This window comes from Mandrillus leucophaeus, unplaced genomic scaffold (assembly GCF_000951045.1).
Source record: "Mandrillus leucophaeus isolate KB7577 unplaced genomic scaffold, Mleu.le_1.0 Scaffold146, whole genome shotgun sequence".
Classification (NCBI taxonomy): Eukaryota; Metazoa; Chordata; class Mammalia; order Primates; family Cercopithecidae; genus Mandrillus; species Mandrillus leucophaeus.
The window spans coordinates 2,983,692-3,006,014 of NW_012101432.1; the positions used below are offsets into that span (position 1 = coordinate 2,983,692).

At 39.9% G+C, this 22,323-nt stretch overlaps 1 protein-coding gene across 2 annotated transcripts; it reads left to right on the forward strand.

The window, feature by feature from the left end:
• The first annotated feature begins 407 nt into the window (after positions 1-407).
• Positions 408-19,641, forward strand: KCTD18 (potassium channel tetramerization domain containing 18). 2 transcript variants are annotated; one of them, XM_011974537.1, is made up of 7 exons: positions 408-485; positions 3,384-3,617; positions 5,505-5,716; positions 8,203-8,396; positions 9,443-9,537; positions 15,312-15,414; positions 17,974-19,641. In XM_011974537.1, exons 2-7 carry the CDS (start codon positions 3,458-3,460, stop codon positions 18,488-18,490), a joined length of 1,281 nt encoding a protein of 426 aa, XP_011829927.1. In that variant the 5' UTR covers positions 408-485; positions 3,384-3,457; the 3' UTR covers positions 18,491-19,641. The 2 variants fall into 2 exon arrangements, with proteins under 2 accessions (XP_011829927.1, XP_011829928.1); XM_011974538.1 differs by having other exon boundaries at positions 427-874.
• Positions 19,642-22,323: the final 2,682 nt, after the last annotated feature.

Consider the following 22,323-nt stretch of genomic DNA (forward strand, 5'->3'; position numbering starts at 1 on the left):
AATGCAATATATTAACACACGTTGGCACTGAGCAGCCCTGTTTGGAGGGATGGGCACTGACCTGGGGGTGAGAACACTTAACATCCCAATTCTTGCTACTTATTAAGTGACCTTGGACAATCGCAACTTCTGTGGCTGTTTCTTCTCTTCACCTGTAAAACCAGCCTCTGAACAGACAAGACCGTCCCGCGGGGTTCAGCCCTGGCCTTCTCTGTGGTGCCTTTCCCTTGCCTCTGGGATGGAAGACCCACCCGACTCCGAGGCGGCCGGCAGGGACGAGACCAGTCTGGGGGCGTGGCGTGCCCGGGGCGTGGCCTCCCTCCCTCCCGGACCCGCCGCCGCCGCCGCCGCCGCAGAGCCGGGCCGCGCGGGGGCGCCGCTGGCACCGCTCTGCTTTCCGAGTTGCCGAGCAGCGGAGAAGGCGTTCACTTCCGCGTCCGCCCAGCGGCGTCAGGCGGTCACGCCGAGGGTCTGGCGGGCCGCAGGTCAGTCTGGGAAGCTGCCGACCCGGCCCACCCTGCCGGTGCGGAAGAGCCGGGCGCGGGATGGGCAGCGGGCCTGGAAGGCGGCGGGGCGCCCTGAGGAAGGGCCCGGGCAGCGCTGGTAACGCACGCGTCCCGGGCTGCAGGCTCGGTCTTCGGGCCGATTTGGGGGTCTCCAGGCCGCGGAAGACCGTGACGGGGCTTTCTGGCTTCCCAGCTCCTCCCGGCTCTTCCCGCTTCGGAAGAGGAGTGTGAGCCCCTTGAGCGATGTTTCTCAAAGTGGGGTTTGCGGGCAGATCCCCAAATCTTTCTGAGGCAGACTTTCTGAGGTGCTCTGTGCTGTGGCCTGAGTGTCTTCGTTTTCCCAAGCGTCCCTGATGGTTTTGATGCAGGTGATCATAGGACCGCACTCTGGGGGACATTGTCCCCGAGGGCTGGACACTTTCCACATAGCAGGGAGCCTAACTGGGTGCTTTTGAGGATGGGGCCTGCGGAGTACCCCCCTCGTGTGGCCTTGGAATGGTGATGTTCTTCTCCTTAGGAGAGACTGCCTGGGGTTTGGGTAGGAGGAGTAGCTCTTAAATCCTGGGGATCGGGGTGCTGCTGTGTTATTGTAACCAAGTCTTGAGATGGACAGATGCTTAGAGAGTGAAAGGGCTGGTTCAGGAGCCATAGGGGTGAAACAGTGCTGAAGGAGCCGGTGTGGGATGAAGCAGGAGGAACTTGGGGTCCGTTCTGCCGATCTGGATTGGGGCTGGCCCCACAACCTACTAGCAGTCAGCCCTTGTGTGGCCCCTGTACACATCTCTCTCTTTTTTTACCCCAGGGTCCTCATCTGTCAACAGGGACGGTAGTTCCCATCCAACAGAGTTTTTGTGTGAATTAGGTAATGTGTGTCAAGTGTCTCTTACAATGACTGACACATCATAAGCATTCAGTAAATGGGAGTTACTAAGATGACACAGGCCCTGGCTTCCTTGGCCTACAGATCAAAAAGTAGGGATTAAACAAGTGGGGTAAAATGTGGACAGACACACAAAGTGTATTTGTAGAACTGTGCAAGGATTCAAACTTGGGGGTCAGAAGGATATGTGGGACAGTCATCCAAGAAATTAGGTTTGCTGAGGGCCTTGAAGAATAGATAGGATTCCAGGGAGCTAGTAATGAGGCAGAGGGAACTAGTTCCATCCCATGCCTCAGAGGTGGCTCTCACACATGGATCTTTGGAGTGCTGCTCCTGGGACTTCTAGGCAGTGCAAGATGTCACATCCATAAGTGGTTTTGGAAGGCTGGACCTTTGGCCCATAATGGTTTCTGTTGCTGAACGTGTTCTACACACATGGTCTTCCTTAGATTTTAATGGTCTCCTTCCATTTTATTGGAGACTGGCTGGCATCTACAAAACGATCTTAGTTGGTCACTGAGTGAAAGTGAATTGACATGGATGTAGTTGAGCCTTTCGGCAGCCATTTTAAACTTGCTATGAAATGTGTGGATACTGCAGATTCTCAATATTGGGAGTACCTTTCTCATCACAGTATTGTTCTAGGTGGGAAAACACCACAGTGTCACCTGTGGTTCTGTGATCTCCAGAATGGATTAAAAAATCCAACCCTTAAACCTTCCCTGGGCCAGGCGCAGTGGCTCACACCTGTAATCTCAGCACTTTGGAAGGCTGAGGTGGGTGGATCACCTGAGGTCAGGAGTTCGAGACCAGACTGACCAATATGGTGAAACGCCATCTCTACTAAAATTATAAAAATTAGCCGGGCATAATGGTGTGCACCTGTAGTCCCAGCTACTCAGGAGGCTGAGGCAGGAGAATCTCTTGAACCCGGGAGTGAGCCAAGATTGCACTACTGTACTCCACCCTGGTCTACAGAGCAAGACTGCATCTCAACAAACAAACAAACAAAACCAAAAACTTCCCTAAAGCTTCATCCATTTCACAGTGAAGAAGCTGGATGATTTGGATATGTTATTTGTAGTTCTAGACTAGTCTGCCTACTGGTATATGTAGAATTCTCATCTCAGGCTGGGTGTGGTGGCTCATGCCTGTAATCTCAGCACTTTGGAAGGCCAAGACAGGAAGATTGCTTGAGCCCAGAAGTTCAAGACTAGCCTGGGCAACACAGTGAGACCTTGTCTCATTAAAAAAAAATTTTTTTTAATTAAAAGAACTCTAATCTCAATTGATAAATTATATATTCCTTAGTTACCTAAGAATTACAGTTATCATTGTTAATAATTCCTGCTCCTTTATTTCCTTACATTTCCAGAGTCAGTATCAAGTCCCTCAGTAGACACTTTATGGTTAAATTTATATCATTATGCATAATATTTATAATTTATTGAATAGTTACCGTGAGCCAGAACTGTTCTAAATGCTCTTTTGCTGTTTTATATGTTCTTTTAATGATTCCTCTGATAGTCCTTTGAGGTAGGCATCATCACTGCCTCCATTTTATAGAAGAGGAAGATAAGTAATTTGCCCAAGATTCTAGAGCTGGTGAGGGGAAGAGCCTAGCAGCTCAATTCCATGCTGTCCACTGATCTCTGCAGTCTAGAGGCTCCCTCAGACTTACCATGGTTAAAAAGATATGTGAATACTGAAGATCATAAGCAGGCCTCACCTTTGTTTGCCGTGTGACAGAGAGGGCATTACCATGTTTAAACAGTCATTTCAACAGCGATGATTGCGTTGTTAGTCGTTTATTATATTTTACAAACCCTCTGAGCCAACATTTTCCAACTTCTTAGCATATCTCGAAATTCTCTTATATTATATAAAATCCTTCAATTCAATATTGCCAGTACTGAGGAATTTATTTTCAGTCATGTTTTATTATCTATTTAGTGTCTTGTTGTAAATGGCAGGGATGACTGTCCTTTGTTTTACAGAGGGAGACGGAGACATCATTGTTCTGAAGTTTCTGAAAGTGTTGGGAGGCAAAATTGAGGTGCCTGGGGGAGAAATGGAAGGCCACAAGGCAGGAGAAGAGGTGCTAGATGTTCTCCGACTGAATGTGGGTGGCTGTATTTACACAGCCCGGCGGGAGTCCATGTGCCGCTTCAAAGACTCCATGTTGGCATCTATGTTCAGTGGTCGCTTTCCTCTAAAAACAGATGAGTCAGGTAAATGTCTAAAGTCTGAAAGCATGATCTGAATATTTATTAACACAAGAGCCCAGTTTAAATTCCCTTTGATTTTCCTAATTACAACGAAATGTACTAGATGAATATACTAATTACTGAGATCATTAGGCCTCTATGGAGATTCATTAAGTACATGGAGAAATTAAATACTTTTTCTGAAAATCTGTGATCATGTTGTTAAAAGCTGACAAAGAAGTAAGAGTTCATAAAGGCTGGTCATAACCTAATTACGGGGATTAACTATATTTTGGAACGTGTTACTTTCATGCAGCTTTGAGTGATGATATTGACAGTGATTAAATAGATTTGCTTCTCTCTGTGTTCTTCAAGTTAGAAAATGTGTTTGTCTGGAGAAAGCAGCTGCCCTTATTGCTAGCAGAGCAGCCATCATCATTGCAGAATTAGTGTTGGGCTCCCCACCTAGCCTAGCTGTGTAGTCTTGTTGTGTGGCCGATGTGCATGGCTGAGAAAAAGTCTGTGCAGTGATACCGTCAGGTCTAAGGAGCAGTGGACTGAAAACTGGGTTTCAGAAGAAACTGTAAATCACACAGGTAGGGTTCTGGGACTGCTCTCTGCTTCCAGTGCTCTGGGACTCACTGAACCTACTACTGGTTGTAAAGAAACTTCATCAATACAAATGAGGTTTTTTGCACTGCGTATGAGCCCCAGACCCACTCTTGGTTCTGTGTTAGAGGAGATCGATTGAGGAGTTTTGAACATAAGGGGCTGTTCTACTGTTAATAACCTGGTGTTAGGAGGTTGCTTTGCTGGTTAAACGGCAGTTGAAAGACTGGGGGGAAAAAGTCACCAGTGGCTGGTGCCCAGGGCTTGGTATCTACCTGGGCAGAAAGGTTGTTGGGGCAAAGATGGTAAGCAGGGATTGAATTTTCTTCTCTGCCCCTAAATTTTATCTTCTTAATCCCTTCCTCATGCAGAGGTTTTCCTTTTCTTTTCTTTTCTTTTTTAATTCTGCTAAATTATCTAAGAAAAATATTTTATTATAAAGTAGTACCAGCATAGCGTTTCTTCTTTTTTAAAGTTTGGGTTCTCATAGTACAAAAGGACTAACCCAGTGATTCCAATCATCTGGCATGCGTGGAGCAAGGAACCCCGGGTTTGTAGTGTTGCTGACAGGCAAACACTGGACATAGTGATGAGCACCCCACATGCTCTTTTAGTGAGCATCTCCATATACCTGTTCTAGTCCAGCTGAGATAAGGTTGGGGTAAACTTCTGTTTCTACCAGCAGTGTGGGGTGCCCTTAGCTTTTGCAGTGGCCATTGTGGGAATATAGTCATTGCATCCAAAGTTCTAAATGGATCTCGGAATATCTTTTCCCATATGGTAGTGAGAATGCAAAGGTCCACCACTGACTCATTCAGTTTCTTTGTGTACAAGTTAGAAAAGGGTGCCCTTTTATCCCGGAAGATGCAGTTCCATGCCAGGGTGCATGGCTTGGTGGGCAGAGTGTGGGTTTGGTTTTAGCCTCACTTGGCCGCTTGGCCTAGCATGGTATATATAGTACACCAATACAAGCAAACATGGCAACCCTGGTGATATATGTTTGCATTCAAACTTATGTGCAATATTATAGAACTACAGGTGATTTTCCCACACAACTCATTCAGATTCTGTTTTACAATATCACCTATTTGTGAGCAGAGGGTTGCTGGTATATCATATTTGGTGTTTGAATAACCAAAAGTCTAGCTTAGATTACATAAACCTATTTGAACACTAGATGTTAACTTTCATGTGAGAAAGAAACATTTATAACTGTAGAGGTCCGCAGACCTAGTTTGATTTGTTGAAATCTTATTGATTGACAGAATCTCTACAATCGTTTTTGAACTGAATGTTTTCTAGGGGCTTGTGTTATTGACCGTGATGGACGTCTGTTTAAATACCTTTTGGATTACCTTCATGGAGAAGTTCAGATTCCCACAGATGAGCAAACCCGCATCGCCCTACAGGAAGAGGCTGATTACTTTGGCATCCCTTATCCGTACAGCCTGTCTGACCATTTGGCCAATGAAATGGAGACATATTCTTTAAGGTCAAATATAGAACTTAAAAAGGTCTTGGCATTTTTTTTTAAGTTTTTGAATATATATATTTATGATGCACAAAGCAATATGTACTATTTTGCTTAGCCTGTGTTTTCACATTAACCAAACAGGATAGTTTTTATACGCTTTGAAGACATGTTTCTTTACTACTACTTCTCATTTTTTAAGGCCAAAGTTCTTGGAAAGTGTATTGCCACTCAAAAGTTGATTGAGTTTATAAAACCCTCATTGAAGATTTAGCACTTTTTGATGGCTTTTTTATAGAACTCAGGAAATTCTTTTTAAATTAAGAGAAATACTATACTATGTGAGGGCATAGTGGTATTATTTTATTTACTAAAATGATTTTTGAAAAGAATGATCCTGATAAATAATAAAGCATCTTACTTGATTTAGTAAGTGTAGTAGTTTTTTACTAATTTAAAACATTAGTTTGGCTAATTCACTTTGAGATCAGTAAATCTCTTTTTAAGATGCTTCTATTTTAAATTACATTTTAAAGATCTTTACGTGATTTGAAAATCCTAAGTACCTGTTTTTGTCTTATTGAAAGTATTATATGTGTTATTAATTAGCACTTTTGAGCATCTAAGAAAAATATTTTTTCTTAGAAAATTGTTAATAGTGAAAACTGATCTGAACTGGTTTGAGTTCTTTGATCTGGATGTCAGTATTTAGGAAGAAAGCTGATGGGTGGTTGGTTATTAGGAGTGCAGCATGAAGAGAAAGTTGGTTTGGTTCCAGATCCCCTTTAGGAATTTGCATAGTTATATGGGTTTTGCTACTGAAGTTATTCATAAACTATATTTTCAAACAGTAGTCTTTCCCTGCTGTTGCCACATCTGCAGAATGAGGCCTGACTAGAAGGTTGGGAGGGTTAATGCTCATCTTCAGAAGTCTCAGCTCCATCGTCTTTTATTCCTGGTTTTTATTCAAAAAGGACCCAGCATGCCCACATTCATGCTGTCAGCCAACACATGTTTATTTCAAGTGCCTGTGACATGTTTGGCACTGTACAAGGGGCTGTGTGGAACACCAAGAAATACAACATGCCGTTCTTTGCCCTTGAAGTTTATAGTATAGTTGGGAATTCTTGTAGATGTATGTGTAAGTAAAATTCCAAACTAGTACAGGAGTTAGATAGCAATATTAAATGAAAGTGCAAGACATGGTAGGGCCTCATTTTCATTCACTGAGTCAGTGAATACTAGGCATCTCCTTTGTGTCAGGCACTATTCCAGACACTTGGGATATAACAGTGAACACAACAAAGTACCTGTCCAGAGTACTGACAGCAGTAAAGCTGTTCCTCCCAGGGAAAGCCCTGGCAGCTTCACAGGGTGAAACCCTTCTGCTCTGTGCCCTGGAGCACCGTGTGGTCTCACTGGTGGCGCTTCTTTTTTTTTTTTTTTTTCTGTCAGATGGAGTTTCGCTCTTGTTGCCCAGGCTGGAGTGCAATTATGTGATCTTGGCTCACCACAACCTCCGCCTCCCGGGTTCAAGCGATTCTCCTGCCTCAGCCTCCCGAGTAGCTGGGATTACAGGCATGCGCCACCACGCCCAGCTAATTTTGAATTTTTAGTAGAGACAGGGTTTCTTCATGTTGGTCAGGCCGGTCTCAAACTCCCAACCTCAGGTGATCTGCCTGCCTCGGCCTCCCCAGGTACTGGGGTTACAGGCGTGAGCCACCACACCCAGTCCTGGTGGCACTTCTTACACAGGGTGCTGGCAGCTTGTTCAGTGTCTGTCTTCCGCATTAGCTATAAACTCTAGGAGGGCTGGGACCCTGTCTCACCATTGTTCATCGTTAATATCTTCAGGACCTTAGAGCTCAGCACAGAGCAGGAACTTAATATTCAAATGAATGAATGAATAGGTGGATAAGTGCCAAATGAGTTCAGGCAGCATATATTGAGTTTAGATATTGAGTTTATATATTCATATCTTTCAGTGTAAAAGAAAAATCAATCTGGTTAGTCCATGATTAGAATTTGGAGCTAAAAGTAGGGACCAACTATGGGGTTAGTCAGTAGAAGGTAAATGGAAGATTGTGTCAAATGGGAAATTTTGGGGAAATTACTCTAAAGGGAAAAGAAAAAGGTCTACATTTTAGTTATTATACGAAGATTTCAAAATTAAAAGTGATGTTGGCAGTGGAGGAATGATCTCATAAAGATTATAAAATTAAAAGTGATGTTGGCAGACTAAAGGAGTAAGAAATAAAATGGAATTTCCATGTGGAAAAGGATTCTGTAGATGAAAAGGTGTTTGGTTTTTGGGTGGTACTTTTTGGGATTGTCCTTCCCGCCCCGATTTAATTCAAAAAAATGTGTGTTTGATTTTCAAAGGTGTAAAGACTAAGCTGAAATTTATAATCTTTTTATTTCCCTTATGACCAGCTAGAATTTCAGCTTTTATATGAAAGTAATGGAGCATATTCATTTTTATTTTACTCTAGAATTAAATTCAAATTTTGTATATACTTTTTGCTTCAGGCTTTAACAGACTTCTGTGATTCATATGGCTTAGTCTGCAATAAACCAACAGTTTGGGTTCTCCACTATCTTAACACATCTGGTGCAAGCTGTGAGAGTAGAATTATTGGTGTATATGCCACAAAAACTGATGGAACAGACGCTATTGATAAGCAGCTGGGAGGAAGAATTCACAGCAAAAGCATTTTTAAAAGGTATGTCCAAATTTAAATGTGAAAAAGAACAAAATAAAGTCTTGGTCTCTTCTAAGAGGTGTTTCTGAATGAAATGTACTTGACTAGAAAAGACCATTAACACCTCTCAGGAGACAGAGTGAGCCATCTTAGCAGTTGAGATAGGCCTGCTTCATGAGGAAATTATAATTAAGATCATTTCACATACAGTATGGATAAGCTGCAGGCCAGTTGCATGATCTAATGCAGTGGTTCTCAATTGGGAGTCTGCTTCAGAATCCCCTACCCCAAGAGGCTTAAAAAGAAAAGAAGAGAAAGAAAAAAGAAAAGCCACATGCCCGGCATCTTCCTAGACCATAGAAGCATTGGCAGAAGAAGTCAGCAGGCCTATTGAGTGACCCAGGGCCAGCCTGCCTTGGTATCTTCTTCTGAGAAATGACGAAGCACTTCCCTGGTCCCTTCCAGCTTTAGAAGTTTATGACTTGAACATGTTAAATTCTTAAGAGTTATTACTTAACATTTTTCCTGTAATCTTATTTACACTGGTTAATTCACTTAGCAATTTTTAAAAAAATTCTCTGGCAGCTGGGATTGGGTCGACTATTAGTGACTAATGCAGGATCATATAAGCTTGCCTTTTTAGATGATTAAATATGTCATCAGTTTCTGAATTCTTTACAGATAGGGATGCTTCTATGTAAGATATGTAAGTGTCTGGCATAATGCTGGTCAAAGGTGAGTAATTTCTAAGTTCATTGGGGTTTACTGATTTTTCTAAAAAACTTGATATTAAAGATGTGTTGATTTGTCTACATGGTGTACATTGTAGAATTAATAAAATACTCTACTATGGTAAAAAGAGATCAAAATGTAGGTTAGTATATTATATAATGTGTACATGTATATCTATGTAAGCATATGTATACTTAAGGATCACAGAACTACTGAGTGCCTACGTATTTTTTCCCTTAATTAACAAGCTCTTATTAAATGTATATTAGCTGTATGTATATATATACATCCATACCTAGGTAGTATATTTTCATTATTTTTTGCAATATTTCTAGAGAGGCGGGAAATAATGTTCAGTACATTTGGAGCTATTATTCAGTAGCAGAGTTGAAGAAAATGATGGATGCCTTTGATGCTTGGGAAGGAAAAGGTACAGTGCAATTTTATTTCATGGAAGCAGGTGGACTTTTTACAAAGAAAAAAAAATAAGACAAAGTAAACTCAAATACTGCATTTCTTTGTTTTAGAAAGTATTCTTTTGAGTGTGTCAATGTATTTGTCATCTCATGGTAACACTGAGGCAGTTTACTTACAAATCTTTAAATCCCATGAGTTGCTAGGTATTATTAATAGTTTATAATTCAGTAACTTTAAGTATGCTTCTGTTAGCTAGGCTTATTTAATTTAATTAAGAGTTCATTTAGTACCTACTGTGCATTGGAAAAATACTTCAAATTAAGCATAAAATATGTAATCAAGGAAAGGGAGAGAAAATAATGCTGGGGAGGATATCTAAAGAGCCCTTATAAAGTAATTACAATAATCTTGAAATGTACACTTTGAAAACTCATCATTTTTCTCAAACTACAGAGTGAGAGTTGGTAATAATAATGCTGTTTTATATCTCCGATAAGTAGTTTACATTCAGTATCTCTTAGTCCTAACACCATCCTGTACACTACTTACCATTCCTATTTTATAGATGAGGAAACTGAGTCTCAGAAGGGCTTTGACACTTTCATAAGGATCACAGAAGGGTTACATGTTCTGTTCTATGCCTAAGCATTTTTTTTTTCTTAATTAACAACCGTGTATAGGTGCAAAGTATCGTAACAAGTCCTAAAGTTGGATCCAAAGATAAATAAGACATATTTCATCCTCAGATAATCCTAAAAGCTAATAAAGACTGACTGCCAGTCACATAATGGGTAAAAAAACTGGGCCTGGTGTCATGTACCTATTGTCCCAGCTACTCAGGAGGCTGAGGCAGGAGGATTGCCTGAGCCCAGGGGTTTGAAGGTGCAGTGAGCTATAATCACACCACTGCACTCCAGCCTGGGTGACAGAGCAAGACATAAAAGGAGAGGAAGAAGCTTTTAAAAACTGCATTGGCTGGGTGCAGTAGCTCATGCCTATAATCCCAGCACTTTGAGAGGCCAAGGCAGGTGGATCACCTGAGGTCAGGAGTTTGAGACCAGCATCACCAACATGGCGTAACCCTGTCTCTACTAAATACAAAAAATTAGCTGGGCATGGTGGCGCATGCCTGTGATCCCAGCTATTGAGACGCTGAGGTGGGAAAATGGCTTGAACCCGGGAGGCGGAGGTTGCAGTAAGCCGAGATTGTACCATTGCACTCCAGCCTGAGCAACAAGAACAAAACTCCGTCTCGAAAACAAAACAAAACAAAAACTGTATCAGCTGTTCTTCCTTCAGGTGTCGTGCTAGCTCCAGTCCTTCTTCCTTTCCTCAACTTTGCCCCCCTCACTTTCCTTCCTTTTTCCTTCCCAGTCATACCCCTTGAGCAGGCAGGATGACATCTTTCAGCTTTCTATTTTATATTTAATTTACTTTGAGACACTTATGCTTAAGTTGGAGAACAAACTCCATGGTGTTCTCTGTGTCTCTGTTTGTGCCTCTGGACTGGCAAGATGTCCAGGAGCCCACTGACTTAGAAAGCTGAAGGAGGGCTGGGCATAGTGACTCATGCCTGTAATCCCAGCACTTTGGGAGGCCAAGGCAGGCAGATCATGAGGTCAAGAGATTGAGACCATCCTGGTCAACATGGTGAAACCCCATCTTTACTAAAAATACAAAAATTAGCTGGGCGTGGTGGCACGTGCCTGTAGTCCCAGGTACTCAGGAGGCTGAGGCAGGAGAATCGCTTGAACCCAGGAGGTGGAGGTTGCAGTGAGCCGAGATCGCACCACTGCACTCCAGCCTGGAGACCGAGTGAGACTCCAATCTCAAAAAAAAAAAAAAAAAGAAGTTTGAAGCAGAAAACTGGGATCAATATCTTTTAAAAAGCATGCGACCGATTTTATCCATTTTGCAAGCACGTAATGAGGCATCATTGTGATTTAGCAAAGTTCTGGAAGGCCTGTGAAAATCCATAAGATAGGAAACAGAAATTAGAGAAAAAAATATTGGAAAGGAGAAGAAGAGTCATTGTTATTTGTAGATAATGCCTTTTTAGAAAACCCCAAGGAATCAGCTGAAAATATTGTAAGTGCTAAATTTAGTAGGCTAAACTAGCTGGATACAATATCAGTATACATGGATCAGCAGCTTACCTATGATAAATCAATTAAAAATTATAAGGGAAACTCCCATTCACTATAGCAATAAGCGAAATGTAAAATAACTAGGACTGTCCTCGGGACTGACTACCCAAGAAATGCTTAGGTCTTTTCTGAAGAAAACTGCTAAAATGTATTTATCCATTCATAAAAAAGAAGACATGGAGATAATGGTGAGACATACCATGATCCTGAGTGGGAAATCTGAATATTATAAAGATGTCAGTTCTTCTCAGATTAAATTATAGGTCTATCAAAATATCAATGGGACTCTTTTGGAATCTTGAAGAAATGATTCTAAAATTCCTCTGAAAGAATAAATAGGTAAAGTAGCCAATAACATTTTGGGGAGTAGAAGTAATTAGGGGGATGAGTCTAGCTCTGTTTGATAGTAAAACATGCTACAGACCTATAATAATAAAAAGCATGTGCCTCTGATATAAGAATAGAGCAGAGATCAAGGGTAAACACCAGTAAAATTAGTAAAAGTACTATGTGGTAAAAAAGTATTAGATATCAATATTTTAATAAATAGTTGAGAAATATGCTTGGGAGGAAAAACAAAACTGTAACCTCATTATCAAAATAATCTCAGATGGATTTATGAAAGAAAAAAGAAAATGTAAGCAAATAATTGTTTTCTTAATAGGGAAAGAAATTAAAAGCTCAAAAATCACAAAGACAAAGATTAATAAAGTTAGTTGCATAACATTTTAAAGTATTAGGAACTTTAAAACAAAAAAATGCTGGACATGTTGGCTCACACTTAAAATCCCAGCACTTTGGGAGGTCGTCGCAGGAGGGTCACTTGTGGCCAGGAGTTTGAGGCTACAGTGAGCTATGATAGTGCCACTGTACTCCAGGCTATGCGACATAGCAAGACCCTGCCTCTTAACCCATTTATTCCTGAGGTTGCAATGTTTTGAATTTTTGCAATCGGACCTTGGCAATGACCTTGGGCATTAGGATATAAGTAACTCCCACATGCTTAGTGTTCCAGTAATGGAACACTAGGCATAAATGTTAAACACAAAACAAAACAAAAAGCAAGAAACATTAAAAATTATAAATAAAATTTAAAGACTAATAAAAAACAAGGATAAATAATGTTGCATTAACTGGACAAAGTATATCCTTAATAGAGAGAAGGTTTATTAAAATTGATTAGAAAGGCAGCCACTACTACAAAAAAAAAAAAAAATTACAAGATTCATGACCATAAAATTCCCAGAAAAAGAAATAAACATGTAGCAGGAGGTTCAACTTCATTCCTTATCAATGAAATATACATTTAATAAAAGCTATTTTTATATACCAGATGAGTAAACATCTCTCATTAATTCCTGGTAGGAGTAAAAATTGATGTAACTTTTGGAAAGTAAGTTGTTAGGTCACATCAGTAGCATCAAAATTGTTTATATTCTTTGACCTAGTAATTTTACTTCTTGGAATCTATCTTATCTATGTTAAGGACATAAATGCAGACAAAGGCTTGGGAACAGAAATGTTCTCTGGCATTTTTCATAATAGGGACAAAATGAAAACACTTTAAGTGTCTAATGATTGAAGGTTAAATATATTTTGGCACATCCACAGAATGGAATATAATAAAGCTATTAAAGTTATTTTAAATAACTTTTTGCATAGATGAATGCCCATGATAAGAAATGATAAAAAGCAGGAAATAAATGTAAAGTATATCATATGAGTAGAAAAAAGACTGGAATGAAACATATTAGTCTGTCCTGAGCCAATGATTCCTGGTCTTCTGATTAGGACTGACTTTGATTCCCTTATATATGCTTTTCTATATTTTCCAGGTTTTGTACAAGGGATGTGAATTACTTTATAGGCAGGAAAAAAAAGAAAGTTTTTAAACACATTGTGGTGTGTATCCATACAGTGGAATACTACTCACCAATAAAAGAAATGATCATTGCTGCATTCAGCAACATGGATGAATCTCAAAGCATCATGCTAAAGAAGCCAGACACAAAAGGTTGCATTTTGTAAGATCCCATTTATATGACATTTCAGAAAAGGCAAAACTAAGGATGGAGGGGACATTGATTGCTAAGGGGTATGAGGAAACTTTTTGGGGTGATAGAAGTGGTCTACATCTTGATTATGACTATGGGTACATAACTATATCCATTTGTCAAAACTCATTGGAATGTGTACCTGAAAAGGATGAATTTTATTTTATGTAAATTATATCTTAATAAATCTGACTTTTAAAAAAAGCAAACTTAATGGACCAGATTTCGGAATGTTTTTATAGTATGTGTAGGTTTTGGAGTGTGATCAAGTGGTTCCAGAAAGTTAATTGTTTTAAAATGAGGATCATAGAGTTATTTGAGTATCAGATATGTCTGTTATTATGATTTATATGCCCAGCTTGCTAAATTGTTACCAGAACTTTAATAAGAAGACAACACCAGATCCATTATTGGGACTTAGATTACTCCAAGCAATTTTCATTCAACATAATTGTTTGAGCTTTTTTCATGTGAATATATTTATGCTGCTTTTTAAAAAAAATTGAGATGGAAATTCACATAACAGAATTAATTAAAGCATACATTTCATTGGTATTTACTACATTCACAGTGTTGTGCAATCATTACCTCTATCCAGTTTTAAACATTTCATCACCCCAAGAGGAACCCCCTAAGTGGTCACTCCCCACTCCACTGTCTCCCACAGCCCCTGGCAACCAGCAGTCTGCTTTCTGTCTCAATGGATTTACCTACTCTTGATATCTCTACAAATGGAACAATACGATATGTGACCTATTATGTTTGGTGTTTTTCACTTAGCATAATGTTTTCGAGGCTTCAAGAATACATGTTTTAGCTTTTAATAAAAAACATAACACATTTAAAAATTAAAATGAATTTGAATGGCACTTTTGCCTAACTCACTAGCTCAGATTCTTGTTGGAAATTGTGGTTATTGGGTGGTGATATCTCATATTTGTACAGTGGTTGTCATTTTCAGAGTAGTTCACGGAGTTCCCCTGATTTGATGTCACAGCAACCCAGTGAAGTAGTCAGGGCAAGTGTTACAACCCACCGCCTATACAATACTTACACTACTCCCTACGACTGTGACTGGGAATAAAGGTACTTGACAGTTTTTGAGTGCTTAGTCCGTGCTGGACCCTGTTCTAAGCACTTTGCATTTATTAACTCATTTAATCCTCACAATGGTCCTTCAAGGTACATAATCTTATTGTCATCATTTCATAGCTGAGAAAATTCAGGCACAGAAAAGTAACTTTCCCAAGGTGACATGACTAGTGAGTGAGAGATGGAGATTCAGACCCACACAGGTTTTGCTGGAGCCTGAGCCCTCACTCTCAGCTGCCCTGAGTGTGCATAATAACCTGCTGAATCTTCTCAGCTAATCGGTGGCAAAGCTGGTGGCCAGCTCTTCCTGACCCAGGTCGTGAGCTGCGTTGCTCCCTGGCCCTAGCTCCTCGTGTGAGCGCTTCCTGTTCATGTTGTGCATACCTCCCTTTGCCAAATGGGAGGCATGAACCTCAGACTCTGGCAGGTCTCAGTGTTGCTCAGCATTTTGCAGTGGATGGTAGCTGTCTTAATTATCTCTTTTTACCTTCCAGGTGTTAGCTATTGGCGGGTGCCTCATGAGCTGATAGAGTGTTGGACTCTAGAAGAACGGCCTTTACTTGGTAGCCTGCGTCACATGGCTCCAATTCGAAAGAGGTTATCTATGCTGTGTTGATTATTTGTTTTGTTTTTTAATCGCTGACATTTTTACTGCCTTTGTGAAGGGGAAATGAATAATAATTCTTGACCTTACTAAGCTTATTAATCACCTATTTGAATATTCTGTCTTACCATCAAAATATAGATCTTGGTAAATATGAAGTTACCAAAACTATGTAAAAAGTGGGAATAATTCTTTGTAACTGCATGTGTAACATGTTATTGAGAGACTGTGATTCTAAAAATGCTAGTGGACACAGTGGGAATGCTGTGGTAAATATTTTTGCCCCACAGAAGTGAAATCCCAGGCTTTATTGACAATAGTTAAAAAAAAAAATCTATTTAGATTTAATGCTTGAAATTTCTTGTGGCTTATTCTGAGTTCTTTTCTGTTTCCTATTGCCACAAATAGCACTTTTATTTAATGGTATTTTCCTGTGTTCCATGAAATTATTAGCATTAAATTCACTCCACAGCTGTCTTTCACTATGTTTTAAATACATTTAAAATCACATTTTTTTTTTTTTTTTTTTTTTTTTACAGTGCCTGGGTTTTATTCATGGCCTTCAGATGTTCTGATTTCTTGATCACATGTTCTACAATTTAATTGAATACCCCTATGAAATTTCAGACTACTTTCTTACGTTTGCCCTCTGGGTCTTTCACTGAAATGCAGAGATGCTTATTCTGTTTTTAGAACTTAACCATCACTTGTCAAAACAGATCTTATTTCTTAAAAGCCATAATTTTATTATCATTTATTTTGCCTTTTGAGCCTACAATTAGCAAATATATTTTGAGTCAAGAGCAGTGGTTCTCGACTAGGGGTGATTTTGCCTCCCAGAGGATATTTGACAATGTTTGGCAACATTTTTAGTTGACACACTGTGGGGTGGGAGTTGCTACTGGCATTTGGAGGGTGGAGGCCAAGGATGCTGCTAAACATCCTACAGTGCATAGGGCGGCCCCCAGAACAAAGAATGATGTGACCAAAATGGTAATAGTGCTGAGGCTGAGAAACCTCAGTGTGGAGTCTGGTGGAAGATGTAGACGGAAAACAAAGCAGGCAGGAGTGGTTTACGGAGACCCTCCTCTGTGTTAGTTACCTTTCTTCTACAGGTTTACGAAGCATCATTTTTGATGCATCAACAGGATAACGATGACGATGACTGAGAAGCACTTGTAAGGTCCCAAGGAGCCATCTGGTCACCAGAGAAAATGTTCAGTAGGGATTTAGGGTTGAATATATTATATTTACATTCTTTGCTACAGATGGCAATTTTCAAATAACCATGTTATTATGATCCCATTTCCAAGAATGGGAGTTCACTAAGTTGTAATTGCCTCTAACAACACACTGATGCTATGCAGACTTGTAAGAGAGCTGTGAGAGGATTGCAGTCACCTTTCATGCTCCGGGTGGTCCTTAGGAAGTGAAGCTGAAGGAGCAGGCAAGGTTTTGACAATGATTGACAGTTTTAAGGTCATTTAAAAAAATGTTCCCCCTGTAGGCTTTTTATAATGAATGGTAAACTCAGTTCTGGAATCTTTGAAGGTTTGTCCATGACTATTCTAGCTGTCTCCAAAATGGGTTCCAAAGAATGCAAATTTTACTGACCATCAAAGGTTTCACTATAGAATGATTGGGAAATACAGATATCTTTAATATAGGCTTTTCATAATCTTTAATATGTTAACATGAATTTTAAAACTTCAGGAGGAGAAAAAGATATGCAGCAGTTTATTAGTTTTGCATTGCTATGAAGGAATATCAGGCTGGGTAATTTATAAAGAAAAGAGGTTTATTTTGACTCACGGTTCTGCAGTCTGTACAGAAGCTTGGGGCCAGCATGTGCTTCTGGTGAGGCCTCAGGAAGCTTACAGTCATGGCAGAAGGTGAAGGGAAGCAGGTGTGTCGCATGGTGAGAGACAGCAAGAAATGCCAGGCTTTTAAACAGCCAGCTCCCACGTGAACGAAGAGAGTGAGAACTCACTCCTTACCATGGGAGAGGGCACGAAGCCATTCCTGAGGAACCCTCCCTCATCATCCAAACACCTCTGCCAGGCTCCACCGCCAACATGGGGGATCACATTTCAACATGAGCTTTGGAGGGGACACGCAGCCAAACTATATCAAGCAATATTTTTAATATTTATTCGATTGTGAAATTTTTTTTTCTTCACTAAATCTGTTTAAACTGCAGTTCTGGGAAAAACAATTTGTGATATTTCTGGTTATCCTGTAGGTCACATCATGATACTTGGGAACAGGGTGATATATTGTATAATTCTTATGTAACATGCCAAATTTTAATTTGCCGGTATTAATATTATGTGTGAGTTTACATAATTTGTATTCAAATTGAGACCAATCTTTTGTAAACTTGCTTACTGACCTTGGTGGGAGATGAGAGATGAGGTAGGTGCCCATAAACCTCTTGACTCTTTAATTCTTGACCAAAACCTTTCTGTTAACGCTGAAGGTAAACTTTGGAGATGTTCTCATGAGTTACTAAAACTGTACATGTGGAAAATGACATGCTTCTGTATTTCTAGGCGACTGATAACGTTCAATGAAGAGGACGAAGGTGTGAACTGTAAGACTGGTCCTAAGCCAGTTAGATTTTTGGGCCCTTCCACAAGTACCCAAATCAAAGTCAAGAACTCGGCCTCCGTCACGGTGTCTCCAGCCAGTGCCGTCCAGACGTCGGCTGGGGCGACAGCATACAGGTTTCAAAGTGGTAGCCGCAGAAAGGCAGCTCAGCGCTCTGCACCTTCTAGAACCACGGCCCTGGAGGGCACAGGGGCACCTGGGCATCCTCAGGCTTCCCTTGGGGCTGCGAGCGCTGAAAATGGAGGCACACACTTACCTCCAGCTAAGGTGCTACTTTCCGACAAGAAGCCTACACCCCAGCGGGTGATAAAGCTGAAGAGGACACCGCTGTGTGCCACCGCGCCTTCCCTGGCCACCCCCACGGCCGCGAGGCAGGCCAACTCCCTCAAGCCGCTTCCCGGCGACGCTGCCCGAGCCTTGGGAGTGCGGACTGAGAACGGGAAGGACAAGGGAAATTGATGAAAGTGGTGGACTTGAAATTTCCCGTTCATCTCCCAAAGCTTTCAACCCATTTGATGCAAAGAAGTGACACTTTCTTAATGCAGTAAAGGGGAAGCTTAGGTTTATGTTTAGGATTCTATTCCTGGAATTGTGTGAGCCAGGAATGGAGGAGGGGAGACTTTCAGTGGTTAAGGCTCCATTTCTCATTTTCCCAACTTTTAAATGATTGTCTATGGACAGTTTGAATTTCTGGTTTTCAGTTTATTTTTTTAATGATTAATTCGTATTAAGGCAACAAGAAAGTACAACAAAATAATCTCTAGAAAGGTCCACTTTGTTGCTGAAGTAAACGTTACTTGTTGCAACCCGAGGATGGGCATAAGATTTGGCCTTCGGTATTCCTGTCTGGCAAAATGGAGGGGGTGATATTAGCGGTTCCCTGTACTATATCACAGCCAAGAGAGATTAGAGAGAGAAAATGTAGATCAAGGTGAGCTGCCTACAAATTACTCTGTCTCCAAAGACAACATGAAAAGAAATGATGGGGAGGAAAAAAACCCACAGATTTAATTCGCACTTTGACTCTCACTTAATTGAACTATTTTCTTTCCTAGATTGGCTTTTCTTACTCTTTTCTGTTAGTAGATTTATTTACAAACATCGCAAGAAGATTTCTTGGGACAAGAATTATATAATACGTCTTTGAAGTAAATTGCTAAAATATCCTATTTTAATTTGAATAGTGAAGTTTTGAAAATACTTTCAAAAAGAGAAGTAAAAGTTTAACTTTTTAACTAAAGTTAGTATTTGTTTTTCAGAAATGACCACTGAAGATTCATTCTGATTATACAATATGATTTTTATGCATAAAATTTCCATATAACTTGAATTTAATATTTTTAAACAGAATATTTTGATTAATCCTCTATTTTTTCATAACTATTCAGTTGTGTGTGTTTATTCTTAAATGTTATGTTTTGTAATTGGATCACATATTTCTACTTTCAGTGAGAGTATGCCTTCACTATGTTAAAAAATAAGCTCATAAAACAGGGTACTTTTTATTCAAATGCTTATCATTGTACTTGCATTGCTTTGAAAGAGTAAAGTAAGTATACTCAAAACATTACCTTTTACAAAATCAAATAAAACTTTTCCATAAAAAGTGGCATTTTCTGTGACTGTACTTTTTAAAGCCGTGGAGCCCTTTAGTAGTTTCAAAACTTATTAGTTTATTTAGGTTATCCGTTTTCACTTACAAAATTGCTTTCTTGTGCAGATAAAGCATGACATAACTAAATCAATTTTGGATAACTAGATAGCTTGCTTACTTTGCTAGAAAAAGTGATTACTTAATTGAAGATCCATGACTGTCCTATGGAATACATAAAATATTCAGTCACTTTTGAAAATGCTATTATAGAGAATCCAGGCATTGTGGAAATCAAAGACCAAGTGAATTTTCAGAACTACCAATCTGGACATTATTAGTATTGCTTGATTTAGGACATTTTGAGTTGCTAGACAGGAAACATGTTGATGATTAATCATGGGTGATTCTGTTGACATCCTCCATTTCTTTGCATCAAGTAGTTTAAGGGAAATCCATTCAGTACACTTAGTCTTTGTAAGAGGAGTGACTTTGAATATCTACTGAAGGCCGGGACAGCTGCAGTAGGGAAGGGGAAGATGCACCCTTATGGATATCAGGAGTCAAAGTCAAATTCAGCATGCTCGAGTAACATAAACATTACTTGGGTGTGGTTTCCTGGTGGCTAGCTTCACTTTACATGGAAAAACATTTTTCTTAATACCAGACTGTGCAAACACTAAAAGCGTTGGTAATTCATCATAACCCATTGCTCTTCCTAAAAAAAAAAAAATGAAAGCTTTATAAATAGTGATTTGAGAAGTAGGTTTATAAAGTTGGATCAGGAGGCACTTAGAAATACTTAATGATTAGTAGGATATTTAAGTATTGTTCATATATTTAAAAAAAGGTTAGTGACTACACCCTTTCACATAATCTGTGTTGCAAACAGGTTTGCCCTGATTAAAACTGGTTAGTTGTGTCATGGATAGCCTAAGGCTGGCAGTGGGGACCTAATGAAGGATTTGTTTTGTTAATAATGCCTTATGTTAGAATTTAGCAAGTATTTTCACATATGTGATTTCATTGCTTTTTACATTTCTTTCAAATTTTTCAAATCTTTTTTTTTATAGTGACAGGGTCTTGCTCTGTCACCCAGGTTAGAATGCAGTGGCACAATCTTGGATTACTGCAGCCTTCAACTCCTGGGCTCAAGCAATCCTCCTGCCTCAACCTCCGGAGTAACTCGCTGGGACTACAGGCATGTACTCCATACCCGGCCAATTAAAAACACTTTTTTTGTAAAGATGAGGTCTCACTATGTTGCCCACGGTACTCTCAAACTCCTGGCCTCAAGCCATCCTCCCACCTTGGTCTCCCAAAGTGTTGAGATTAAAGACAAAGAAAATGAGTTTCAGAAAAGTTAAGGCTACACAATAGGGAGTGTACACATTTTAGCCCCATTATCTGATTTCTGCAGAACCACACTGCATCACTGAAAAGCTAGAGGGAGGAAGTAAAAGTGTGAATTTCCTCAATATTTGAAGTTTTTGAGCAGGAAAATATTAGATTATGTGACTGTCTTCTACTAAACAGGGACTGTTGTTTCTGTCCCTCTAGAACAGGGACTGTTGTTTCTGTCCCTCTAGAGTCTGGTACACAGTAGGCCTTTAATACATTTCTGAACAGTTGAGGGCCACCTCCTATCTCCAAATTATTTTAGAAAATGTATCTGATAGCAATCTTCAGAGGGTGTGGAAACTGCTTTTTGACCTTGCAGTTCCCCTCTGTTCCCCTTACTGTCAGGGTAACAAAGGAGGTGCTTTTGAAAATTCCTTGAGACAGTGAATATTGCTAATGACCACAATTACTATTGGTAATGACCATAACAGGTACGTAACTTTTCGTGTTGTTTGAAGTAATTTAGAGACATGCATCATCAGATCCGTGGCTGATGCTTCCTGACTTTCCAGAGAGGAAAGCAGAGGTCTGGCCTCCCTGCTCCTAATTCAGTGCATCTCCCGTGCTGATGTAAGTTCTTTTTCATTCACAGACTGAATCCCATTGCTTCCTTAGCAAGTGCTAACATTAAAAAAAAATTGTTGATTCACTTTCCAGTCCATGGTTAAATACAGTATAATGACTGACCAGCTATACCTTGACTTTTACAGCAGGAATTAACATACAAGCATGTTCGGCTTTACTTGAGAAATTATTCATAGAAAACCTTTGATTTAAATGCATTTTGAATGTGCACAAGGCCTGTGGTGGCAAGTTGTTCGGTAAAGGGAAGAATGCCGACATTTATATGAGTATGAGATCACCTTAGATAGGATTATGTTACATCTGCAGGCCCTTTCAATAGCTTTGATCTGTATTTGGTAGGATGTTGGTTGGAGACTAAATAGAAAGTATGAACTTGGTAAAACATAGGGAAACAGCTTCTATTATAGCAAATGAAAAGTATTTTCAAATGACTTACATGTGTGTTTTTGAAAGTCAACCAGGAACTTTTTAATTATGAAAAATTCTGTCTTTTCCATATGTTGAAAGTCTCTCTTGAAAACTATCAACAAGTTACTGATTCCCCAGTCAGGAGACAGTGAGTAGATGAGTGGTTCTTTGTTGAGGGCCGCAGTTAGTATGCAGGGTTTCAAACGTGTAGGACGGCCAAAAACAGAAACATCATAAATAGCTAACAGGAAAAAAAAATTGCTTTCCAGCTGTTTCCAGAATTTCATATTTCAATTTGGTTGGTGGT

Excerpts from the sequence above, each read along its gene's own strand:
- KCTD18 (XM_011974537.1), top strand. The coding sequence starts at position 3,458 with ATGGAAGGCCACAAGGCAGGAGAAGAGGTGCTAGATGTTCTCCGACTG. Across the intron at positions 8,397-9,442 it reads AGCAAAAGCATTTTTAAAAG|AGAGGCGGGAAATAATGTTC; the intron begins GTATGTCCAAAT and ends CAATATTTCTAG. Across the intron at positions 15,415-17,973 it reads ATGGCTCCAATTCGAAAGAG|GCGACTGATAACGTTCAATG; the intron begins GTTATCTATGCT and ends CTGTATTTCTAG.